The 23,736-nt window shown below is 52.7% G+C and overlaps 1 protein-coding gene across 1 annotated transcript in view; it reads right to left on the bottom strand.

Annotated features, from left to right (window-relative positions):
- LOC147091192 (uncharacterized) overlaps window positions 1-23,736 on the bottom strand; it is a 511,682-nt gene that overhangs the window by 214,921 nt on the left and 273,025 nt on the right. The window contains exon 8 of the mRNA XM_085976673.1: window positions 16,500-16,595. Coding sequence (XP_085832799.1) covers window positions 16,500-16,595 — 96 coding nt within the window. The remainder of the gene's footprint in view (window positions 1-16,499; window positions 16,596-23,736) is intronic.

Below are 23,736 nucleotides of genomic sequence, written 5' to 3'. Positions count from 1 at the left end.
CCTTCCAGGTGGAAAGCGACGCGTCCGACTTTGCCCTGGCTGCTACCCTCAATCAGGCGGGGAGACCCGTGGCCTTCTTTTCACGAACCCTCCAAGGCCCGGAGACCAGACACTCCGCTGTTGAGAAGGAGGCCCAGGCGATTGTGGAGGCTGTGCGTCATTGGAGGCACTACCTGGCCGGAAAACGATTTACCCTGTTCAGTTGCTTTCATGTTTAACAACAAGCAGAGGGGCAAAATCAAAAATGACAAGATCTTGAGGTGGAGAATCGAACTTTCCACCTACAATTACGAGATCTTGTACCAGCCCGGGAAGCTCAATGAACCTCCAGATGCGCTATCGCGTGGCACCTGCGCCAGCGCGCAGATCGATAGACTGCGGGCCCTCCACAATGACCTCTGCCACCCGGGGGTCACCAGGTTCTTCCACTTCATCAAAGCCCGCAACCTGCCTTACTCTATTGAGGAGGTCAGGACCATGACCAGGAACTGCCAAGTCTGCGCTGAGTGCAAACCGCACTTTTATAGACCAGACAGGGCCCACCTGATAAAAGCCACTCGCCCCTTCGAGCGCCTGAGCATTGATTTTAAAGGGCCTCTCCCCTCCTCCGACCGCAATGTGTACTTCCTCAATATTATTGATGAGTACTCCCGTTTCCCGTTCGCCATCCCCTGCCCGGACATGACCAGTGCCACGGTCATTAAATGTCTGAACGACCTCTTCACCCTGTTCGGTTTCCCCAGCTATATCCATAGCGACCGGGGCTCATCGTTTATGAGCGACGAACTCCGTCAGTACCTGCTAACTAGGGGTATTGCCACAAGCAGGACCACCAGTTACAACCCCCGGGGGAACGGACAGGTGGAAAGAGAAAATGCGACAGTTTGGAAGGCCGCCCTGCTAGCCTTAAAGTCTAGGGGCCTTCCAACCTCCCGCTGGCAGGATGTGCTCCCCGATGCGCTCCACTCTATTCGGTCACTGCTCTGCACTGCCACTAACACCACCACTCATGAGAAAATGTTTGTCTTCCCAAGGAAGTCCACATCGGGGACATCGCTACCGCCATGGCTGACAGCCCCAGGGCCGGTCCTACTGAGAAGGCACGTGAGGACCCATAAAACGGACCCCCTGGTCGAGAGGGTCGACCTCCTCCACGCCAACCGCCAGTATGCTTACATTGCATACACGGACGGGCAGGAGGACACAGTCTCCATAAGAGACCTTGCACCCTCGGGGGCCGCAGTAACCCACTGCTCACTACCACCACCCCCCACGATCCGATATCCAGCCCCAGCAGACGGCAGGCCTGGGCCCCGCGATCCGCTCGACATCTACGAGGATGACACGCCTGTGCCACAGCCCACGCAGGACTCGATGCCGGAAGTTCCACTACCCCTGCCGTCGCCACGCCGATCACAGCGGCAGACAAGACCTCCGGAGAGACTCCAATACACAAACTTTTAATAAACTTAACCTCGCTGGGCTCAATTTTAAACAACGGGTGAATGTGGTAAACCACTGCTTGTATTCCACTGTGTACATGCCTGGATACTAGTATAAAGGTGACTGCTCCCCAGCCCTTTGTATTTCTGGACCGGTCGACCACTCGAGGCAGACCTTCATTCTTTTGTTAATAAAAGTCTTTAGTTACTCTCTTAACTCTCAGTCTTTTATGAGTAATTGATAGCACATCAGAGAGTGACAGAGATAGACAGTGTATGAGAAACAAAGACAGAGACAGTGACAGAGAGAGAGCAAGAGAGAGAAAGAGAGAGAGAGACAGTGACAGAGTTAGACAGTGTATGAGAAACATAGAGACAGAGAGAGAGCAAGAGAGAGATAGAGAGAGACAGTGACAGAGATAGACAGTGTATGAGAAACATAGACACAGAGACAGTGACAGAGAGAGGGCAAGAGAGAGATAGACAGAGAGAGACAGTGACAGAGATAGACAATGTATGAGAAACATAGAGACAGAGACAGTGACAGAGAGAGCAAGAGAGAGATAGAGAGAGACAGTGACAGAGAGAGACAGTGTATGAGAAACATAGAGACAGAGACAGTGACAGAGAGAGAGCGAGAGAGAGATAGACAGAGAGACACAGTGACAGAGATAGACAGTGTATGAGAAACATAGAGACAGAGACAGTGACAGAGAGAGAGCAAGGGAGAGATAGACAGATAGAGACAGTGACAGAGATAGACAGTGTATGAGAAACATAGAGACAGAGACAGTGACAGAGAGAGGGCAAGAGAGATAGACAGAGAGAGACAGTGACAGAGATAGACAGTGTATGAGAAACATAGAGACAGAGACATGGACAGAGAGAGAGCAAGGGAGAGATAGACAGAGAGAGACAGTGACAGAGATAGACAGTGTATGAGAAACATAGAGATGGAGACATGGACAGAGAGAGAGCAAAAGACAGATAGACAGAGAGAGACAGTGATAGATAGACAGTGTATGAGAAACATAGAGACAGAGACAGTGACAGAGAGAGAGCAAGGGAGAGATAGACAGAGAGAGACAGTGACAGAGATAGACAGTGTTTGAGAAACATTGAGACAGAGACAGTGACAGAGAGCAAGAGAGATAGACAGAGAGAGACAATGACAGAGATAGACAGTGTATGAGAAACATAGAGACAGAGACAGTGACAGAGAGAGAGCAAGAGAGAGATAGACAGAAAGAGACAGTGACAGAGAGAGAGCAAGAGAGATATAGAGAGAGAGACAGTGACAGATATAGACAGTGTATGAGAAACATAGAGACAGAGACAGTGACAGAGAGAGAGCAAGAGAGAGATAGACAGAGAGAGAGACAGTGACAGAGATAGACAGTGTATGAGAAACATAGAGACAGAGACAGTGACAGAGAGAGAGCAAGAGAGAGCTAGACAGAGAGAGAGAGACAGTGACAGAGATAGACAGTGTATGAGAAACATAGAGGCAGAGACAGTGAGAGAGAGAGAGCAAGAGAGAGATAGAGAGAGACAGTGACAGAGAGAGAGCGAGAGAGAGATAGAGAGAGAGAGACAGTGACAGAGATAGACAGTGTATGAGAAACATAGAGACAGAGACAGTGACAGTGAGCAAGAGAGAGATATACAGAGAGAGAGTGACAGAGATAGACAGTGTATGAGAAACAGAGGCAGAGAGAGTGACAGAGAGAGAGCAAGAGAGAGATCGGCAGAGAGACAGTGACAGTGATCGATAGTGTATGAGAAACATAGAGACAGAGACAGTGACAGAGAGAGAGCAAGAGAGAGATAGACAGAGAGACAGTGACAGAGATAGACAGTGTATGAGAAACAGAGACAGTGACAGAGAGAGAGCAAGAGAGAGATCGGCAGAGAGACAGTGACAGAGATCGACAGTGTATGAGAAACATAGAGACAGAGACAGTGACAGAGAGAGAGCAAGAGAGAGATGGACAGAGAGAGAGACAGTGACAGAGATAGACAGTGTATGAGAAACATAGAGACAGAGACAGTGACAGAGAGAGAGCAAGAGAGAGATAGAGAGACAGTGACAGAGATAGACAGTGTATGAGAAACATAGAGGCAGAGACAGTGAGAGAGAGAGAGCAGGAGAGAGATAGAGAGAGTCAGTGACAGAGAGAGAGCGAGAGAGAGATAGAGAGAGAGAGACAGTGACAGAGATAGACAGTGTATGAGAAACATAGAGACAGAGACAGTGACAGTGAGCAAGAGAGAAATAGACAGAGAGAGAGTGACAGAGATAGACAGTGTATGAGAAACAGAGACAGAGAGAGTGACAGAGAGAGAGCAAGAGAGAGATCGGCAGAGAGACAGTGACAGAGATCGACAGTGTATGAGAAACATACAGACAGAGACAGTGACAGAGAGAGAGCAAGAGAGTGATAGACAGAGAGAGACAGTGACAGAGATAGACAGTGTATGAGAAACATAGAGACAGAGACAGTGACATAGAGAGAGCAAGAGAGAGATAGACAGAGAGAGACAGTGACAGAGATAGACAGTGTATGACAAACATAGAGACAGACAGTGACAGAGAGCGAGCAAGAGAGAGATAGACAGAGAGAGACAGTGACAGAGATAGACAGAGTATGACAAACATAGAGACAGAGACAGTGACCAAGAGAGAGATAGAGAGAGACAGTGACAGAGATAGACAGTGTATGAGAAACATAGAGACAGTGACAGAGAGAGAGCAAGAGAGAGATCGGCAGAGAGACAGTGACAGAGATCGACAGTGTATGAGAAACATAGAGACAGAGACAGTGACAGAGAGAGAGCAAGAGAGAGATAGACAGAGAGACAATGACAGAGATAGACAGTGTATGAGAAACAGAGACAGTGACAGAGAGAGAGCAAAAGAGAGATAGACAGTGTATGAGAAACATAGAGACAGAGACAGTGACAGAGAGAGAGCAAGAGAGAGATAGGCAGAGAGAGACAGTGACAGAGATAGACAGTGTATGAGAAACATTGAGACAGAGACAGTGACAGAGAGAGAGCAAGAGAGAGAGAGACAGAGAGAGAGAGTGACAGAGATAGTCAGTGTATGAGAAACATAGAGACAGAGACAGTGACAGAGAGAGAGCAAGAGAGAGATAGACAGAGAGAGACAGTGACAGAGATAAACAGTGTATGAGAAACATAGAGACAGAGACAGTGACAGAGAGAGAGCAAGAGAGAGATAGAGAGACAGTGACAGAGATAGACAGTGTATGAGAAACATAGAGACAGAGACAGTGACAGAGAGAGAGCGAGAGAGAGATAGACAGAAAGAGACAGTGACAGAGATAGACAGTGTATGAGAAACATAGAGACAGAGACAGTGACAGAGAGAGAGCAAGAGAGAGATAGACAGAGAGACAGCGACAGAGAGAGACAGTGTATGAGAAACATAGAGACAGAGACAGTGACAGAGAGAGAGCAAGAGAGAGATAGAGAGACAGTGACAGAGATAGACAGTGTATAAGAAACATAGAGACAGAGACAGTGACAGAGAGAGAGCGAGAGAGAGATAGACAGAAAGAGACAGTGACAGAGATAGACAGTGTATGAGAAACATAGAGACAGAGACAGTGACAGAGAGAGAGCGAGAGAGAGATAGACAGAAAGAGACAGTGACAGAGATAGACAGTGTATGAGAAACATAGAGACAGAGACAGTGACAGAGAGAGAGCAAGAGAGAGATAGAGAGACAGTGACAGAGATAGACATTGTATGAGAAACATAGAGACAGAGACAGTGACAGAGAGAGAGCAAGAGAGAGATAGACAGAGAGACAGTGACAGAGAGAGACAGTGTGTGAGAAACATAGAGACAGAGACAGTGACAGAGAGAGAGCAAGAGAGAGATAGACAGAGAGAGTGACAGTGACAGAGACAGACAGTGTATGAGAAACATAGAGACAGAGACAGTGACAGAGAGAGGGCAAGAGCGAGATAGACAGAGAGAGACAGTGACAGTGAATGCACTAAAAGAAAAAGCCCGAAGAGCCCTATATGCAATAAAAAGAAAATTCTACAACATCCAAATCCCAATCAAAATCTGGCTCAAAATATTTGACAGCATAATCCTGCCCATTGCACTGTACGGTAGTGAAGTATGGGGCCCGCTAAATCACCAAAGCTACACTAAATGGGAAAAACACACAATAGAAGCCCTACATGCAGAATTCTGCCGAAGCATCCTTCGCACCCAAAGAAAAACGCCAACAAATGCATGCAGAGCCGAACTAGGCAGATACCCACTGATAATAAACATCCAAAAACGAGCACTAAACTTCCTAAATCACCTCAAATCTAGCTCCCCAGACACCCTTCATTTCAAAGCCTTTCAGACCCAATTGCTAAACCCAGAAAAGAGTCCCCTGAGTCAGCTGCTACTGAAACTAAGTACTCAGCCGGACCCTGACCAGCCCCAGGCCAACACAGCCGTCCAAACACCAATCCGAGTGAACCAAATCATTAAAAAATGCAAAGAAACCTACCTGGAACATTGGAACAAAATAACCGAAAGCCAAAGCAGATTAGAATGTTACCGGGCCCTAAAAAGAGAATATAAACTGGCAGACTACCTCACGACCATCAGAGACACAAAACAGAGACAGACCCTCACCAGGTACAGACTAAGCGACCACCAACTGGAAATTGAAAAAGGCAGATACAAGAAATCCTGGCAGCCTAGAGAGAATAGAATATGCGATCAATGTCTGGCTGGCGAGGTTGAAACAGAAATGCATTTCCTCCTAAAATGCGAAAAATTCAACACATCAAGAAACATATTATTCAACAAGCTAAGCCAAACAACCCCAGATTTCAAGGAATTGGACGATCTGTCAAAATTGAGATTAGTCCTAGGAGAAGGAGACAGACCATACCTTGGGGCCAAATATGTAACAACATGTCACAACCTGAGGACTGTTTAAAATTAAGACTGTTTAAAATTAATATTGAACGTACCAAATGAAGTACAAAGACTGTTTAAAATTAATATTGTTTAAAAGTAATATTGTATGTACCCAACAAATGTCAAATCGATTGACACCTACAGAATGTTAGAAAACTGTACCTTTTTGCAATGTAAGCTTTGGCAATATGGTTCTCTGTAAACTTTCATGCCAATAAAGCATTTGAATTGAATTGAATTGAATTGAATTGACAGAGATAGACAGTGTATGAGAAACATAGAGACAGAGACAGTGACAGAGAGAGAGCAAGAGAGAGATGGAGAGAGAGAGACAGTGACAGAGATAGACAGTGTATGAGAAACAGAGACAGAGACAGTGACAGAGAGAGAGCAAGAGAGAGATAGACAGAGAGAGACAGTGACAGAGATAGACAGTGTATGAGAAACATAGAGACAGAGACAGTGACAGAGAGAGAGCAAGAGAGAGATAGACAGAGAGACACAGTGACAGAGATAGACAGTGTATTAGAAACATAGAGACAGAGACAGTGACAGAGAGCAAGAGAGAGATAGACAGAGACAGTGACAGAGATAGACAGTGTATGAGATACATAGATACAGTGACAGAGAGCGAGCAAGAGAGAGATAGACAGAGAGAGACAGTTCATGAGAAAGACAGATACAGAGAGAGAATGATAGATAGAGAGAGACAGTGAAAGAGAGAGAACGACAGAGACAGAGAGAGAAAGACAGAGACAGATGGACAGAGAGAGAGAGAGAGAGAGTGTGTGAGAAACAGGGAGAGAGACAGACAGGCCGAGAGAGAGACAGTGAGAGATAGAATGGGGGAGTAACAGCGACATACAGAGAGAGAGGAAGAGACAGAGGGGGAGAGAGAGAGACACAGACAGAGAAAGAAAATGAGCGACAAAGTGATCTGATCCTACCCTCAGCAAGTCATTCAGCCCCTCGAGCCTGTTACACAGGAACATGAGGAGGCCATTCAGCCCTCTCGAGCCTGTTACACAGGAACAGGAGGAGGCCATTCAGCCCTCGAACCTGCAACACAGGAACAGGATGAGGGCATTCAGCCCCTCGAGCCTGTTACACAGGAACAGGAGGAGGCCATTCTGCCCTCGAGCCTGCTACACATGAACAGGAGGAGTCCCGTTTGCACCTCGAGCCTGTTACACAAAAACAGGAGGAGGCCATTCAGCCCCTCGAGCCTTTTACACAGGAACAGGAGGAGGCCATTCAGCCCCTCGAGCCTGTTACACAGGAACAGGAGGAGGCCATTCAGCCCCTCGAGCCTGTTACACAGGAACAGGAGGAGGCCATTCAGCCCCTCGAGCCTGTTACACAGGAACAGGAGGAGGCAATTCAGCCCCTTGAGCCTGTTACACAGGAACAGGAGGTGGTTATTCAGCCCCTCGACCCTGTTACACAGGAACAGGAGGAGGCCATTCAGCCCCTTGAGCCTGTTACACAGGAACAGGAGGTGGTTATTCAGCCCCTCGACCCTGTTACACAGGAACAGGAGGAGGCCATTCAGTCCCTTGATCCAGTTACACAGGAACAGGAGGAGGCCATTCAGCCCCTCGAACCTGTTACACAGGAACAGGAGGAGGTCATTCAGCCCCTCGAGCCTGTCACACAGGGGAGGACGCCATTCAGCCCCTTGATCCTGATACACAGGAACCTGAGGAGCCCATTCAGCCCCTCGAGCCTGTTACACGGAAAAGGAGGAGGGCATTCAGGCCCTCAAGCCTACTACATAGGACCAGGAGAAGGTCATTCAGCCCTTCGAGCCTATTACACAGGCGAAGGAGGAGGCCAATCATCCCCTCGAACCTATTACACAACAGGAGGTGCCCATTCAGCCCCTCGAGCTGCTCTGTACCACAGCTCCGTGAATGAGGTGGTTTGGGTGACAGGATGATATCCAGAGGGGGGAGTGGAGCTGGTTACATATCTGATGTGTTGATGTCCATCAGTGAATTCAGACAGCGAGAGGGACGATCTGCTGTCGCCCTGTGTTTGCTCTCAGTGCAGTGCAGTCTCTCACCCTCTCCACAGCGATTCTCTTCACCGTTTCATCATCGAGTTTTGTCATTGAAGTGATCTGCACATTAATCCGCTTGTACTGCATATCTAAAAACAACAGTCACAACTTCAAAAGGTTAAACATGCTGAGAGGTTAGCGCAGGTCACGGGATGTATTTAGAACTCTTGCTCCCCTCTATTTCATGCTCTCTTTCCCCTATTTTACATTCGCTCTTTCCTTTCCCTCTCTTTTAATCACTTTTTATCTCACCCCTCTTGTGTCCAGGCTGCTCTCTCTGCATATTCATTCTCTGCCCTCCGTTCTCTCGCCTGCTTTTGTTCCCTCTCCCTATGTGATCGCTCGTCTCTCTGTGCAGCATTACCTCACACCTCTGCCCCATCACTCAGAGAGAGAGAGAGAGAGAGAGAGCAAGGAGGAGAAGAGAGAGACAGAGAGAGTGAGATTCAGGGAGTGAAGGCGAGAGAGAAACAGACAGAGAGAGGAAAGAGAGAGAGAGAGAGTGAGATTCAGGGAGTGAAGGCGAGAGAGAAACAGAGAGAGAGAAGAAAGAGAGAGAGAGAGATTGAGATTCAGGGAGTGAAGGCGAGAGAGAAACAGAGAGAGAGAAGAAAGAGAGAGAGAGAGAGAGTGAGAATCAGGGAGCGAAATCGAGAGAGAAACAGGGAGAGAGGAAAGAGAGAGAGAGAGGGAGAAGGCAAGCGAGAGACAGAGCGAATCAGAGAGAGGAGAGAGAGACAGAGAGAGAGAATCAGGGAGAGAAGGCGAGAGAGAAACAGAGAGGGAGAGAGGAAAGAGAGAGAGAGAGACAGAGAGAGAGAGAGAATTAGGGAGAGAAGTCGAGAGAGAAACAGGGAGAGAGGAGAGAGAGAGAGAGAGAGAGAAGGCAAGCGAGAGACAGAGCGAATCAGAGAGAGGAGAGAGAGACAGAGAGAATCAGGGAGAGAAGGCGAGAGAGAAACAGAGACGGAGAGAGGAAAGAGAGAGAGAGAGACAGAGAGAGAGAGAGAATCAGGGAGAGAAGTCGAGAGAGAAACAGAGAGAGAGGAAAGAGAGAGAGAGAGAGAGAATCAGGGAGAGAAGTCGAGAGAGAAACAGGGAGAGAGGAAAGAGAGAGACAGAGAGAGAGAAGGCAAGCGAGAGACAGAGCGAATCAGAGAGAGAAGGAGAGAGAGACAGAGAGAGAGAATCAGGGAGAGAAGGCGAGAGAGAGACAGAGGGAGAGTATCAAAGAGAGAAGGCAAGAAAGACAGAGAATGAGAGAGAGAGAGAATCAGAGAGAGAAAGCGAGAGAGAGAGAGAGTGATAGAGAATCAGAGAGAGAGAGAGAGAGTGAGAGAGAATCAGAGAGAGAGAGAGTGAGAGGCAGAGAGAGAGAGAGAGAGAATCAGAGAGAAAGCGAGAGAGAGAGTGAGAGAGAATCAGAGAGAGAGAGAGTGAGAGACAGAGAGAGAGAAAGAGAGACAGAGAGAGAGAAAGAGAGAGAGACAGAGAGAGAGACAGACAGACAGAGAGAGAGACAGAGAGAGAGACAGAGAGAGAGACAGACAGACAGAGATAAAGACAGAGATAAAGACAGAGACAGCACAGGAGTGAGAGAGAACAGGCATGAAATAGAATAGCTGAGAGCGAGGGGAGGTAGAATAGGGGGAAAGAAGTCATGAGAGAGATATGGAGTTAGAGGAGTGAGAGCAAACAGGAGGGAGATTAGCATGATCGAGCGAGAATAACCTCACTCCACTCAGTCACACCTTGGCCTGTCCCTCTATCACAACAGCGCACTCCCGAGACACTAAAGCCCACTCCAGTCAGTCACTGCATCCCACTCTCCTCAGCACATGCTTCAAACAACCCTCAATTACTACATCCAAATCCGATCGAAATCCTCAGCCCACTCCCCTCAGTCTCCTCACAACACTCCCCTCAGTCTCCTCACAACACTCCCCTCAGTCTACTCACAACACTCCCCTCAGTCTCCTCACAACACTCCCCTCAGTCTCCTCATAACACTCTCCTCAGTCTCCTCATAACACACCCCTCAGTCTCCTCACAACACTCCCCGCAGTCTCCTCATAACACTCCCCTCAGTCTCCTCACAACACTCCCCTCGGTCTCCTCATAATGCTCCCCTCAGTCTCCTCATAACGCTCCCCTCAGTCTCCTCATAACACTCCCCTCAGTCTCCTCATAACACTCCCCTCAGTCTCCTCACAACACTCCCCTCAGTCTCCTCACAACACTCCCCTCAGTCTCCTCATAACACTCCACTCAGTCTCCTCACAACACTCCCCTCAGTCTCCTCACAACACTCCCCTCAGTCTCCTCACAACACTCCCCTCAGTCTCCTCACAACACTCACCTCAGTCTCCTCACAACACTCCCCTCAGTCTCCTCACAACACTCCCCTCAGTCTCCTCACAACACTCCCCTCAGTCTCCTCATAACACTCCCCTCAGTCTCCTCACAACACTCCCCTCAGTCTCCTCACAACACTCCCCTCAGTCTCCTCACAACACTCCCCTCAGTCTCCTCATAACACTCCCCTCAGTCTCCTCATAACACTCCCCTCAGTCTCCTCACAACACTCCCCTCAGTCTCCTCATAACACTCCCCTCAGACTCGTCATAACATTCCCCTCAGTCTCCTCACAACAATCCCCTCAGTCTCCTCATAACACTCCCCTCAGTCTCCTCACAACACTCCCCTCAGTCTACTCATAACGCTCCCCTCTGTCTCCTCATAACACTCCCCTCGGTCTCCTCACAACACTCCCCTCAGTCTCCTCATAACACTCCACTCAGTCTCCTCATAACACTCCCCTCAGTCTCCTCACAACACTCCCCTCAGTCTCCTCATAACGCTCCCCTCTGTCTCCTCATAACACTCCCCTCGGTCTCCTCATAACACTCCACTCAGTCTCCTCATAACACTCCCCTCAGTCTCCTCACAACACTCCCCTCAGTCTCCTCACAACACTCCTCTCAGTCTCCTCACAACACTCCCCTCAGTCTCCTCACAACACTCCCCTCAGTCTCCTCACAACACTCCCCTCAGTCTCCTCATAACACTCCCCTCAGTCTCCTCATAACACTCCCCTCAGTCTCCTCACAACACTCCCCTCAGTCTCCTCACAACGCTCCCCTCAGTCTCCTCATAACATTCCCCTCAGTCTCCTCATAACACTCACCTCAGTCTCCTCATAACATTCCCCTCAGTCTCCTCATAACACTCCCCTCAGTCTCCACATAACATTCCCCTCAGTCTCCTCATAACACTCCCCTCGGTCTCCTCACAACACTCCCCTCAGTCTCCTCATAACACTCCACTCAGTCTCCTCATAACACTCCCCTCAGTCTCCACATAACACTCCCCTCAGTCTCCTCATAACACTCCCCTCAGTCTCCTCATAACATTCCCCTCAGTCTCCTCACAACACTCCCCTCGGTCTCCTCATAACACTCCCCTCAGTCTCCTCATGACACTCCCCTCAGTCTCCTCACAACACTCCCCTCAGTCTCCTCATAACACTCCCCTCGGTCTCCTCATAACACTCCCCTCAGTCTCCTCATAACACTCCCCTCAGTCTCCTCACAACACTCCCCTCAGTCTCCTCATAACACTCCCCTGAGACTCCTCATAACACTCCCCTCAGTCTCCTCACAACACTCCCCTCAGTCTCCTCATAACGCTCCCCTCAGTCTCCTCATAACACTCCCCTCAGTCTCCTCATAACGCTCCCCTCAGTCTCCTCATAACACTCCCCTCAGTCTCCTCACAACACTCCCCTCAGTCTCCTCACAGCACTCCCCTCAGTCTCCTCATAACACTCCCCTCAGTCTCCTGACAACACACCCCTCAGTCTCCTCATAACACTCCACACAGTCTCCTCACAACACTCCCCTCAGTCTCCTCACAACACTCCCCTCAGTCTCCTCACAACACTCCCCTCAGTCTCCTCACAACACTCCCCTCAGTCTCCTCATAACACTCCACTCAGTCTCCTCAGAACACTCCCCTCAGTCTCCTCACAACACTCCCCTCAGTATCCTCACAACACTCCCCTCAGTCTCCTCACAACACTCCCCTCAGTCTCCTCACAACACTCCCCTCGGTCTCCTCACAACACTCCCCTCAGTCTCCTCATAACACTCCCCTCAGTCTCCTCACAACACTTCCCTCATTCTCCTCACAACACTCCCCTCAGTCTCCTCATAACACTCCCCTCAGTCTCCTCACAACACTGCCCTCAGTCTCCTCACAACACTCCCCTCAGTCTCCTCACAACACTCCCCTCGGTCTCCTCACAACACTCCCCTCGGTCTCCTCACAACACTCCCCTCAGTCTCCTCACAACAATCCCCTCAGTCTCCTCATAACACTCCCCTCAGTCTCCTCACAACACTCCCCTCAGTTTCCTCATAACACTCCCCTCAGTCTCCTCACAACACTCCCCTCAGTCTCCTCACAACACTCCCCTCAGTCTCCTCATAACACTCCCCTCAGTCTCCTCACAACACTCCCCTCAGTCTCCTCACAACACTCCCCTCAGTCTCCTCACAACACTCCCCTCAGTCTCCTCATAACACTCCCCTCTGTCTCCTCACAACACTCCCCTCAGTCTCCTCACAACACTCCCCTCAGTCTCCTCATAACGCTCCCCTCAGTCTCCTCATAACACTCCCCTCAGTCTCCTCATAACACTCCCCTCAGTCTCCTCATAACACTCACCTCAGTCTCCTCATAACACTCCCCTCAGTCTCCTCACAACACACCCCTCAGTCTCCTCATAACACTCCCCTCAGTCAACTCATAACACTCCCCTCAGTCTCCTCATAACGCTCCCCTCAGTCTCCTCATAACACTCCCCTCAGTCTCCTCATAACACTCCCCTCAGTCTCCTCATAACACTCTCCTCAGTCTCCTCCTCCCACTCCCCTCAGTCTCCTCCTCCGACTCCCCTCAGTCTCCACCTTCCACTCCCCTCAGTCTCCTCTTCCCACTCCCCTCAGTCTCCTCCTCCCGCTCCCCTCAGTCTCCTCCTGCCACTCCTCTCAGTCTCCTCCTCCCGCTCCCCTCAGTCTCCTCCTCCCGCTCCCCTCAGTCTCCTCCTCCCGCACCCCTCAGTCTCCTCCTCCCACTCCCATCAGTCTCCTCCGCCCACTCCCCTCAGACTCCTACTCCCACTCCCCTCAGTCTCCTCCTCCCACTCCCCTCAGTCTCCTCCTCCCGCTCCCCTCACTCTCCTCCTCCCACTTACCTCAGTCTCCTCCACCCACTCCCCTCAGTCTCCTCCTCCCACTCCCCTCAGTCTCCTCCTCCCACTCCCCTCAGTCTCCTCCTCCCACTCCCCTCAGTCTCCTCCTCCCGCTCCCCTCAGTCTCCTCCCACTTCCCTCAGTCTCCTCCCACTTCCCTCAATCTCCTCCTCCCACTTCCCTCAGTGTCCTCCCACTCCCCTCAGTCTCCTCCTCCCACTCCCCTCAGTCTCCTCCTCCCACTCCCCTCAGTCTCCTCCTCCCACTCCCCTCAGTCTCCTCCTCGCACTTCCCTCAGTCTCCTCCTCCCACGCCACTCAGCCTCCTCTTCCCGCTCCCCTCACTCTCCTCCTCCCAATCGCCTCAATCTCCTCCTCCCACTTACCTCAGTCTCCTCCTCCCACTCCCCTCAGTCTCCTCCTCCCACTCCCCTCAGTCTCCAACTCCCACTCCCCTCAGTCTCCTCCTCCCACTCCCCTCAGTCTCCTCCTCCCGCTCCCCTCAGTCTCCTCCTCCCACTCCCCTCAGTCTCCTCCTCACGCTCCCCTCAGTCTCCTCCTCACGCTCCCCTCAGTCTCCTCCTCCCACAACCCTCAGTCTCCTCCTCCCACTCCCCTCAGTTTCCTCCTCCCACTCCCCTCAGTCTCCTCCACCCACTCCCATCAGTCTCCTCCGCCCGCTCCCCTCAGTCTCCTCCTCCCACTCCCCTCAGTCTCCTCCTCCCACTCCCCTCAGTCTCCTCCTCCCACTCCCCTCAGTCTCCTCCTCCCACTCCCCTCAGTCTGCTCCTCCCGCTCCCCTCACTCTCCTCCTCCCACTGACCTCAGTCTCCTCCACCCACTCCCCTCAGTCTCCTCCTCCCACTCCCCTCAGTCTCCTCCTCCCACTCCCCTCAGTCTCCTCCTCCCACTCCCCTCAGTCTCCTCCTCCCGCTCCCCTCAGTCTCCTCCTCCCGCTCCCCTCAGTCTCGCCGTCCCTCTCCCCTCAGTCTCCTCCTCCCGCTCCCCTCAGTCTCCTCCTTCCGCTCCCCTCAGTCTCCTCCTCCCTCTCCCCTCAGTCTCCTCCTCCCGCTCCCCTCAGCCTCCTCCTCCCGCTCCCCTCAGTCTCCTCCTCCCGCTCCCCTCAGTCTCCTCCTCCCGCTCCCCTCAGTCTCCTCCTCCCGCTCCCCTCAGTCTCCTCCTCCCGCTCCCCTCAGTCTCCTCCTCCCACTCCCCTCAGTCTCCTCCTCCCGCTCCCCTCAGTCTCCTCCTCCCGCTCCCCTCAGTCACCTCCTCCCACTCCCATCAGTCTCCTCTCCCCTCTCCCCTCAGTCTCCTCCTATCACTCCCCTCAGTCTCCTCCTCCCACTCCCCTCAGTCTCCTCCTCCCGCTCCCCTCAGTCTCCTCCTCCCGCTCCCCTCACTCTCCTTCTCCCGCTCCCCTCAGTCTCCTCCTCCAGCTCCACTCAGTCTCCTCCTCCCCCTCACTTCAGTCTCCTCCTCCCGCTCCCCTCAGTCTCCTCCTCCCGCTCCCCTCAGTCTCCTCCTCCCGCTCCCCTCAGCCTCCTCCTCCCGCTCCCCTCAGTCTCCTCCTCCCGCTCCCCTCAGTCTCCTCCTCCCGCTCCCCTCAGTCTCCTCCTCCCGCTCCCCTCAGTCTCCTCCTCCCGCTCCCCTCAGTCTCCTCCTCCCACTCCCCTCAGTCTCCTCCTCCCGCTCCCCTCAGTCACCTCCTCCCGCTCCCCTCAGTCACCTCCTCCCGCTCCCCTCAGTCTCCTCCTCCAGCTCCCCTCAGTCTCCTCCTCCCGCTCCCCTCAGTCTCCTCCTCCCGCTCCCCTCAGTCTCCTCCTCCCGCTCCCCTCAGTCTCCTCCTCCAACTCCCCTCAGTCACCTCCTACCGCTCCCCTCAGTCTTTCCTCCCACTCCCCTCAGTCACCTCCTCCCACTCCCCTCAGTCTCCTCCTCCCACTCCCCTCAGTCTCCTCCTCCCACTCCCCTCAGTCTCCTCCTCCCACTCCCCTCAGTCACTTCCTCCCACTCCCATCAGTCTCCTCCCCCCTCTCCCCTCAGTCTCCTCCTCCCACTCCCCTCAGTCTCCTCCTCCCACTCCCCTCAGTCTCCTCCTCCCGCTCCCCTCAGTCTCCTCCTCCCGCTCCCCTCACTCTCCTTCTCCCGCTCCCCTCAGTCTCCTCCTCCAGCTCCACTCAGTCTCCTCCTCCCCCTCCTTTCAGTCTCCTCCTCCCGCTCCCCTCAGTCTCCTCCTCCCCCTCCCCTCAGTCTCCTCCTCCCGCTCCCCTCAGTCTCCTCCTCCCGCTCCCCTGAATCTCCTCCTCCCGCTCCCCTCAGTCTCCTCCTCCCGCTCCCCTCAGTCTCCCCCTCCCGCTCCCCTCAATCACCTCCTCCCGCTCCCCTCAGTCTCCTCCTCCCGCTCCCCTCAGTCTCCTCCTCCCGCTCCCATCACTCACCTCCTCCCGCTTCCCTCAGTCTCCTCCTCCCGCTCCCCTCAGTCTCCTCGTCCTGCTTCCCTCAGTCTCCTCCTCCCGCTCCCCTCAGTCTCCTCCTCCCGCTCCCCTCAGTCTCCTCGTCCCGCTCCCCTCAGTCTCCTCCTCGCACTTCCCTCAGTCTCCTCCTCCCACTCCCCTCAGTCTGATCATCGCATCCCCATCAGTCTCTAAAACCCACTGCCCTGAGTAACTTCAATCCTCTCCCCTGTGTAAGATTCTGGATAAAGCTGGGGGTCAGTGGATTTCAGCAGCTGCATTGGGTGAGCAGTCTGTGTAGAATGGACCCCACAAGGCAGATACCTGAGGCAGCAGACACAGCTGGAATAGTGGATGTGCGGTCAGCGGATTCACGAGTCGATTTTTCCTTGGGTTCCTGAGTTGGGGTTGTCCCGGGATCTATAATAAAGGAAGAGAGAAATGGGAGAGTTCAGAGTGGAAACCAGCCGAACAGGTCATCAGGATCGTTCAAGAATCATCCAATCCCATGACGTTCTGTCACTGCATCAATCTCCCATCAGACACTTACATCCACCTCCCCTCAGTTATTGAATCCCACTCCCCACAGTCAGTTACATCTCCCTCCCCTCACTACTAAATCCCACACTCCTCAGTCACTACATCCCCCTCCCCTCAGTTACTGAAACACCCTCCCCACAGTCAATTACATCCCCCTCCCCTCAGTTAATGTAACGCACTCCTCTCAGACACATACATCACCCTGCCCTCAGTTACTGAAACCCCCACCCCACAATCACTTACATCCCCCTCCCCTTTGTTACTGAGACGCACTCCCCTCAGACACATACATCACCCTGCCCTCAGTTACTGAAATTCAATCCCCTCACACACTTATATGCCCCTCATTTCAGTTACTGAATCCCCCTAACCTCAGTCACGTAAATCACCCACCCCTAAGTTACTGAATCCCACTCTCTTCAGATAATGACATAACCCACCCCTCAGTTACTGAATCCCCCTCCGCTCAGACATCTACATGCCCAACCACTCAATTACATAATCCCACTACCCTCAGTCTCCTCCTTCCACTCCATTCAAACTCCTCCTCCCACTCACATCAGTCTCCTCCTCCCACGCCACTCAGCCTCCTCTTCCCGCTCCCCTCACTCTCCTCCTCCCAATCGCCTCAATCTCCTCCTCCCACTTACCTCAGTCTCCTCCTCCCACTCCCCTCAGTCTCCTCCTCCCACTCCCCTCAGTCTCCACCTCCCACTCCCCTCAGTCACCTCCTCCCACTCCCCTCAGTCTCCTCCTCCCGCTCCCCTCAGTCACCTCCTCCCACTCCCCTCAGTCTCCTCCTCCCGCTCCCCTCAGTCTCCTCCTCCCGCTCCCCTCACTCTCCTTCTCCCGCTCCCCTCAGTCTCCTCCTCCAGCTCCACTGAGTCTCCTCCTCCCCCTCCCTTCAGTCTCCTCCTCCCGCTCCCCTCAGTCTCCTCCTCCCGCTCCCCTCAGTCTCCTCCTCCAGCTCCCCTCAGTCTCCTCCTCCCCCTCCCCTCAGTCTCCTCCTCCCGCTCCACTCAGTCTCCTCCTCCCGCTCCCCTGAATCTCCTCCTCCCGCTCCCCTCAGTCTCCTCCTCCCGCTCCCCTCAGTCTCCTCCTCCCGCTCCCCTCAATCTCCTCCTCCCGCTCCCCTCAGTCTCCTCCTCCCGCTCCCCTCAGTCTCCTCCTCCCGCTCCCATCACTCACCTCCTCCCGCTCCCCTCAGTCTCCTCCTCCCGCTCCCCTCAGTCTCCTCGTCCCGCTCCCCTCAGTCTCCTCCTCCCGCTCCCCTCAGTCTCGTCCTCCATCTCCACTCAGTCTCCTCCTCCCGCTCCCCTCAGTCTCCTCCTCCCGCTTCCTCAGTCTCCTCTTCCCTCTCCCCTCAGTCTCCTCCTCCCGCTCCCCTCAATCTCCTCCTCCCGCTCCCCTCAGTCTCCTCCTCCCGCTCCCCTCAGTCTCCTCCTCCCGCTCCCCTCAGTCTCCTCCTCCCGCTCCCCTCAGTCTCCTCCTCCCACTCCCCTCAGTCTCCTCCTCCCGCTCCCCTCAGTCCCCTCCTCCAGATCCCCTCAGTCTCCTCCTCCCACTCCCCTCAGTCTACTCCTCCAGCTCCCCTCAGCCACCTCCTCCCGCTCCCCTCAGTCTCCTCCTCCCACTCCCCTCAGTCTCCTCCTCCCACTCCCCTCAGTCTCCTCCTCCCACTCCCCTCAGTCTCCTCCTCCCACTCCCCTCAGTCTGCTCCTCCCACTCCCCTCAGTCTCCTCCTCCCTCTCCCCTCAGTCTCCTCCTCCCACTCCCCTCAGTCTCCTCCTCCCGCTCTCATCCGTCTCCTCCTCCCGCTCCCCTCAGTCTCCTCCTCCCACTCCCCTCAGTCTCCTCCTCCCGCTCCCCTCAGTCTCCTCCTCCCGCTCCCCTCAGTCTCCTCCTCCCGCTCCGCTGTCTCCTCCTCCCGCTCCCCTCAGTCTCCTCCTCCCGCTCCCCTCAGTCTCCTCCTCCCGCTCCCCAGTCTCCGCCTCCCGCTCCCCTCAGTCTCCTCCTCCCGCTCCCCTCAGTCTCCTCCTCCCGCTCCCCTCATTCTCCTCCTCCCGCTCCCCTCAGTCTCCTCCACCCGCTCCCCTCAGTCTCCTCCTCCCGCTCCCCTCAGTCTCCTCCTCCCGCTCCCCTCAGTCTCCTCCTCCCGCTCCCCTCAGTCTCCTCCTCCCACTCCCCTCAGTCTCCTCCTCCCGCTCCACTCAGTCTCCTCCTCCCGCTCCCCTCAGTCTCCTCCTCCCGCACCCCTCAGTCTCCTCCTCCCACTCCCCTCAGTCTCCTCCTCCCACTCCCCTCAGTCTCCTCCTCCCACTCCCATCAGTCTCCTCCACCTGCTCTCCTCAGTCTCCTCCTCCCACTCGCCTCAGTCTCCTCCTCCCACTCCCCTCAGTCTCCTCCTCCCACTCCCCTCAGTCTCCTCCTCCCACTCCCCTCAGTCTCCTCCTCCTGCTCCCCTCACTCTCCTCCTCCCACTTACCTCAGTCTCCTCCACCCACTCCCCTCAGTCTCCTCCTCCCACTCCCCTCAGGCTTTGCAACGAGTTGTTGGACTGTTTTCTTACTATTCTAATTGGATAGCAAATTTTTCACAGAAGATCCGGCCTCTTATTCGGGTTACGACATATCCTCTATCATGGAAGGCCAGGACGTGTTTTGATAATTTTAAAAAGGATATCCTTGGAGCAGTTGTGCATTCTATTGATGAGCAGGTTCCTTCTGTGATTGAGACGGACACTTCTGATTTTGCAATTGGGGCTACTCTGAACCAAAATGGAAGACCTGCGGCCTTTTTCTCACGTACCTTGAACAATAGTGAAAAAAGGCATTCCTCAATAGAGAAAGAGGCGTATGCAGTAGTAGAAGCATTGCGTAAATGGAGACATTATTTATCGGGGCGACATTTTACGTTGGAAACTGATCAAAAGTCTGTGTCCTTTATGTTTGATGTCAAACATTTTGGAAAGATTAAGAATGATAAAATAATGAGGTGGAGGATTGAGTTGGAATGTTACCATTTTGGTATAGTTTATCGTCGGGGAAGGATAATGTTGCTGCTGATGCGCTGTCGAGGGCTTATTGTTCTGTGATTCACGGAGATACGCTTATTAATCTTCACAATGCCTTATGCCATCCTGGGGTTACGAGGATGATACACTTCGTACGCAGTAAGAATTTGCCCTTTTCAGTTGAAGACGTCAAGCGGATGACTTCATCATGTTCTATCTGTGCTCAGTGTAAACCGAATTTCTTTAAGCCTCAACGAGCTCATCTTATAAAGGCTACTTCTCCTTTTGAACGTTTGAGCGTCGATTTCAAGGGGCCTTTTCCTTCAACTACTCAAAACCGATATATATTTACTGTTGTGGATGAGTTTTCAAGGTTCCCTTTTGCTTTTCCTTGCGCAGATATATCAGCTGCTACAGTTATCAAATGTCTGACTCAACTTGTTGTCATCTTTGGGATGCCTGCGTATATCCATTCAGATCAGGGATGTTCTTTTATGTCTTCCCAGTTGAAGGAATACCTTCAGAGTCGGGGAATTTCTATTGCAGAACTACCCTGTATAATCCCCAGGGTAATGGAAACGATACAATGGGGTGATCTGGAAGGCAGTTATGTTGGCTTTGACATCCCGGAATCTTAAGAATACACAGTGGGAAATGGTCCTGCCTGATGCCCTGCATTCCATTAGATCATTGCTTTCAACGGCTACTAATGTGACCCCCCATGAAAGGCTCTTTAACTATCCACGGAGATCTACTACGGGATATTCGGTACCTTCATGGCTTACTATGCAGGGACCTGTGCTGCTTCGACGCCATGTTAGATTGTCAAAATATGATCCTTTAGTGGAGGAGGTGGAGCTGTTGGAGGCAAATTTCCAATATGCTCATATTCGATTCCAAGATGGGAAAGAAAGTACCGTTTCAATTAAAGACTTGGCTCCTTGTGGTGGCCAGCCCTCTTCTGAGGATATTAACAATAGTCATGATTCAGATAATGTGGATGCTGTTACAGATACTACGAATATTTCCAATCCGACTGCAGATAATTATACTTCTATTAGTCAGCCCTCGATGGATGTTCATGACCGTCCCAGTTTACCTCCTGATGGGATTTCTAATCCGGAAACCGTTGAAAGTCGGGATATGGATAGCCTTCCTGCAGAAGATACTTCTGTGTCTCCTGGTGTGCGAGGGCAAGGAATTTCACCAAGGTTAAGAAGGTCGACACGAACAAGATATCCAGTCGACCGATTGAAAATAGACTTTTAAATTGATAGTAATGTTTTAAAATTGTTGAAATATTATATTATATTGTTTTAGTTGAGAGATACTTAATACTTATGTGCAATGTTACTATTTGTTGTTGCTCACTTAGTATTGTGTCATGTTGAATAGTTTTATTTTGTCTGTGCATAGTTTTAGTTGTAAATAATTAATTATAAATTGTAAAGGTTATTTAGGTTGGAGTATATTTTAAAAGGAGGGTTGAATGTGGTGATTATTTTTTATGTTTAGTAAGAAGTATTGTGATTGGTTGTTTGTTTCCTGCCTTGGGATATATGCTGTAATCTCATTGGTAGTTGATGTCATGTGATTTGACATGGCCATCTTAAATTCAGTTCTTTCCAGCCTTTAGTTGGGACTGGATGTTGAAGATGTGCTACCGGATTTTTAAGTTAATAAAGCCTAGATTAGAAAGGCAAATCTATTCTTTATTTCAAGCGCCCCAAGCGGGATGCGGGGAGCCTCGACCAGCGCCCCGAGTCCCTCTTGGGGCGCTCCAACTGAATATCGGGAGGGCGCAAGCAGCTCTGGCCAGAGCGCAAATTCCAGCGCCCAGATGAGCTTGGCGCCCCAAACGCGGCGCCACCGAATTTTTAGCCCTACATCCCACTCCCCTCAGACACTACATCCCACTCCCCTCAGTCACTACATCCCACTCCCCTCAGACACTACATCCCACTCCCCTCTGACACTACATCCCACTCCCCTCAGACATTACATCTCACTCCCCTCACACACCACATCCCACTCCCCTCACACACTACATCCCACTCCCCTCACACACTACATCCCACTCCCCTCACACACAACATCCCACTCCCCTCACACAGTACATCCCACTGCCCTCAGACACTACATCCCACACCCCTCAGACACGACATCCCACTCCCCTCAGACACGACATCCCACTCGCCTCAAGACACTACATCCCACTCCCCTCAGATACTACATCCCACTCCCCTCAGGCACTACATCCCACTCCCCTCATGCACTACATCCCACTCCCCTCAGGCACTACATCCCACTCCTCAGACACTACACCCCACTCCCCTCAGACACTACATCCCACTCCCCTCACGCACTACATCCCATTCCCCTCAGACACTACATCCCACTTCCGTCAGACACTACACCCCACTCCCCTCAGACACTACATCCCACTCCCCTCAGACACTACATCCCACTCCCCTCAGACACTACATCCCACTCCCCTCAGACACGACATCCCACTCCAGTCAAACACTATATCACATGCCACTGACATTACATCCCATTACACTCTGACACTGCATCCCATTCCTATCAGTCACTACATCCCACTGCCCTCAGTCACTACATCGCAATTCGTTCAGTCACTGCAACCAAATCCCCTCAGTCTCATCATCACACACGCATTAGTCTCCACATCCCAGTCCCCTCAGAAAGAGACTGCTTTAATCTGAGGGAAAGAGGATTTCAGCAGTTGCATTGGCTGCTTAGAATTGGCCCCACAAGACAGGGACCTGAGGCGGCAGGCCCTACTGGAAAAGTGGACGAATGCTCAGTGGACCCTCGCATTGTTCCTTCCTCGGGTTCCTGAGGTGGGGATGTCTCTGGATCTGTAATAAAGGTAGACACACATGGGAGATGGCAGAGTGGAGATCGTCAGAGCAGGTCATCAGGCTGGTACTGGAGTCTGGAGATTGTCAGACACCAGTCTTTATATAAACCAAAATCATCCACTTCCGCTCCCCTCGGTCACAGCAGCCCACTCCCCTCAGTCACTGCCTCACACTCCCCTCAGCCACAGCAGCCCACTCCCCTCAGTCACTGCAGCCCACTCCCCTCAGTCACTGCATCACACTCCCCTCAGTCACTGCATCACACCCCCTCAGTCACAGCACCACACTCCCCTCAGTCACAGCATCACACTCCCCTCAGTCACAGCGTCACACTCCCCTCAGTCACTGCAGCCCACTCCCCTCAGTCATTGCATCACTCCCCTCAGTCACTGCATCACACTCCCCTCAGTCACAGCAGCCCACTCCCCTCAGTCACTGCAGCCCACTCCCCTCATTCACTGCATCACACTCCCCTCAGTCACAGCACCACACTCCCCTCAGTCACAGCATCACACTCCCCTCAGTCACAGCATCACACTCCCCTCAGTCACAGCATCACACTGCCCTCAGTCACAGCAGCACACTCCCCTCAGTCACTGCAGCCCACTCCCCACGGTCACTGCATCACTCCCCACAGTCCCTGCATCACACTCCCCTCAGTCACTGCAGCCCACTCCCCACGGTCACTGCATCACTCCCCACAGTCCCTGCATCACACTCCCCTCAGTCACTGCATCATACTCCCCTCAGTCACTGCAGCCCTCTCCCCTCAGTCACTGCAGCCCTCTCCCCTCAGTCACTGCATCACACTCCCCTCAGTCACTGCAGCCCACTCCCCTCAGTCAGTGCAGCCCACTCCCCTCATTCACGGTATCACACTCCCCTCAGTTACTGCAGCCCACTCCCCTCAGTCTCTGCAGCCCACTGCCCTCAGTCACTGCAGCCCACTCCCCTCAGTCACAGTAGCCCACTCCCTTCATTCACTGCATCACACTCCCCTCAGTCACAGCAGCCCACTCCCCTCAGTCTCTGCAGCCCACTGCCCTCAGTCACTGCAGCCCACTCCCCTCAGTCACTGCAGCCCACTCCCCTCAGTCACTGCAGCCCACTCCCCTCAGTCTCT

Source organism: Somniosus microcephalus, unplaced genomic scaffold, assembly GCF_052327205.1.
Source record: "Somniosus microcephalus isolate GS21.2 unplaced genomic scaffold, FLI_Smic_1.0 unresolved_chr3, whole genome shotgun sequence".
Lineage (NCBI taxonomy): Eukaryota > Metazoa > Chordata > Chondrichthyes > Squaliformes > Somniosidae > Somniosus > Somniosus microcephalus.
The sequence above is the reverse complement of the archived record's forward strand: the minus strand, read 5'-3'. Positions and strand labels throughout refer to the sequence as shown.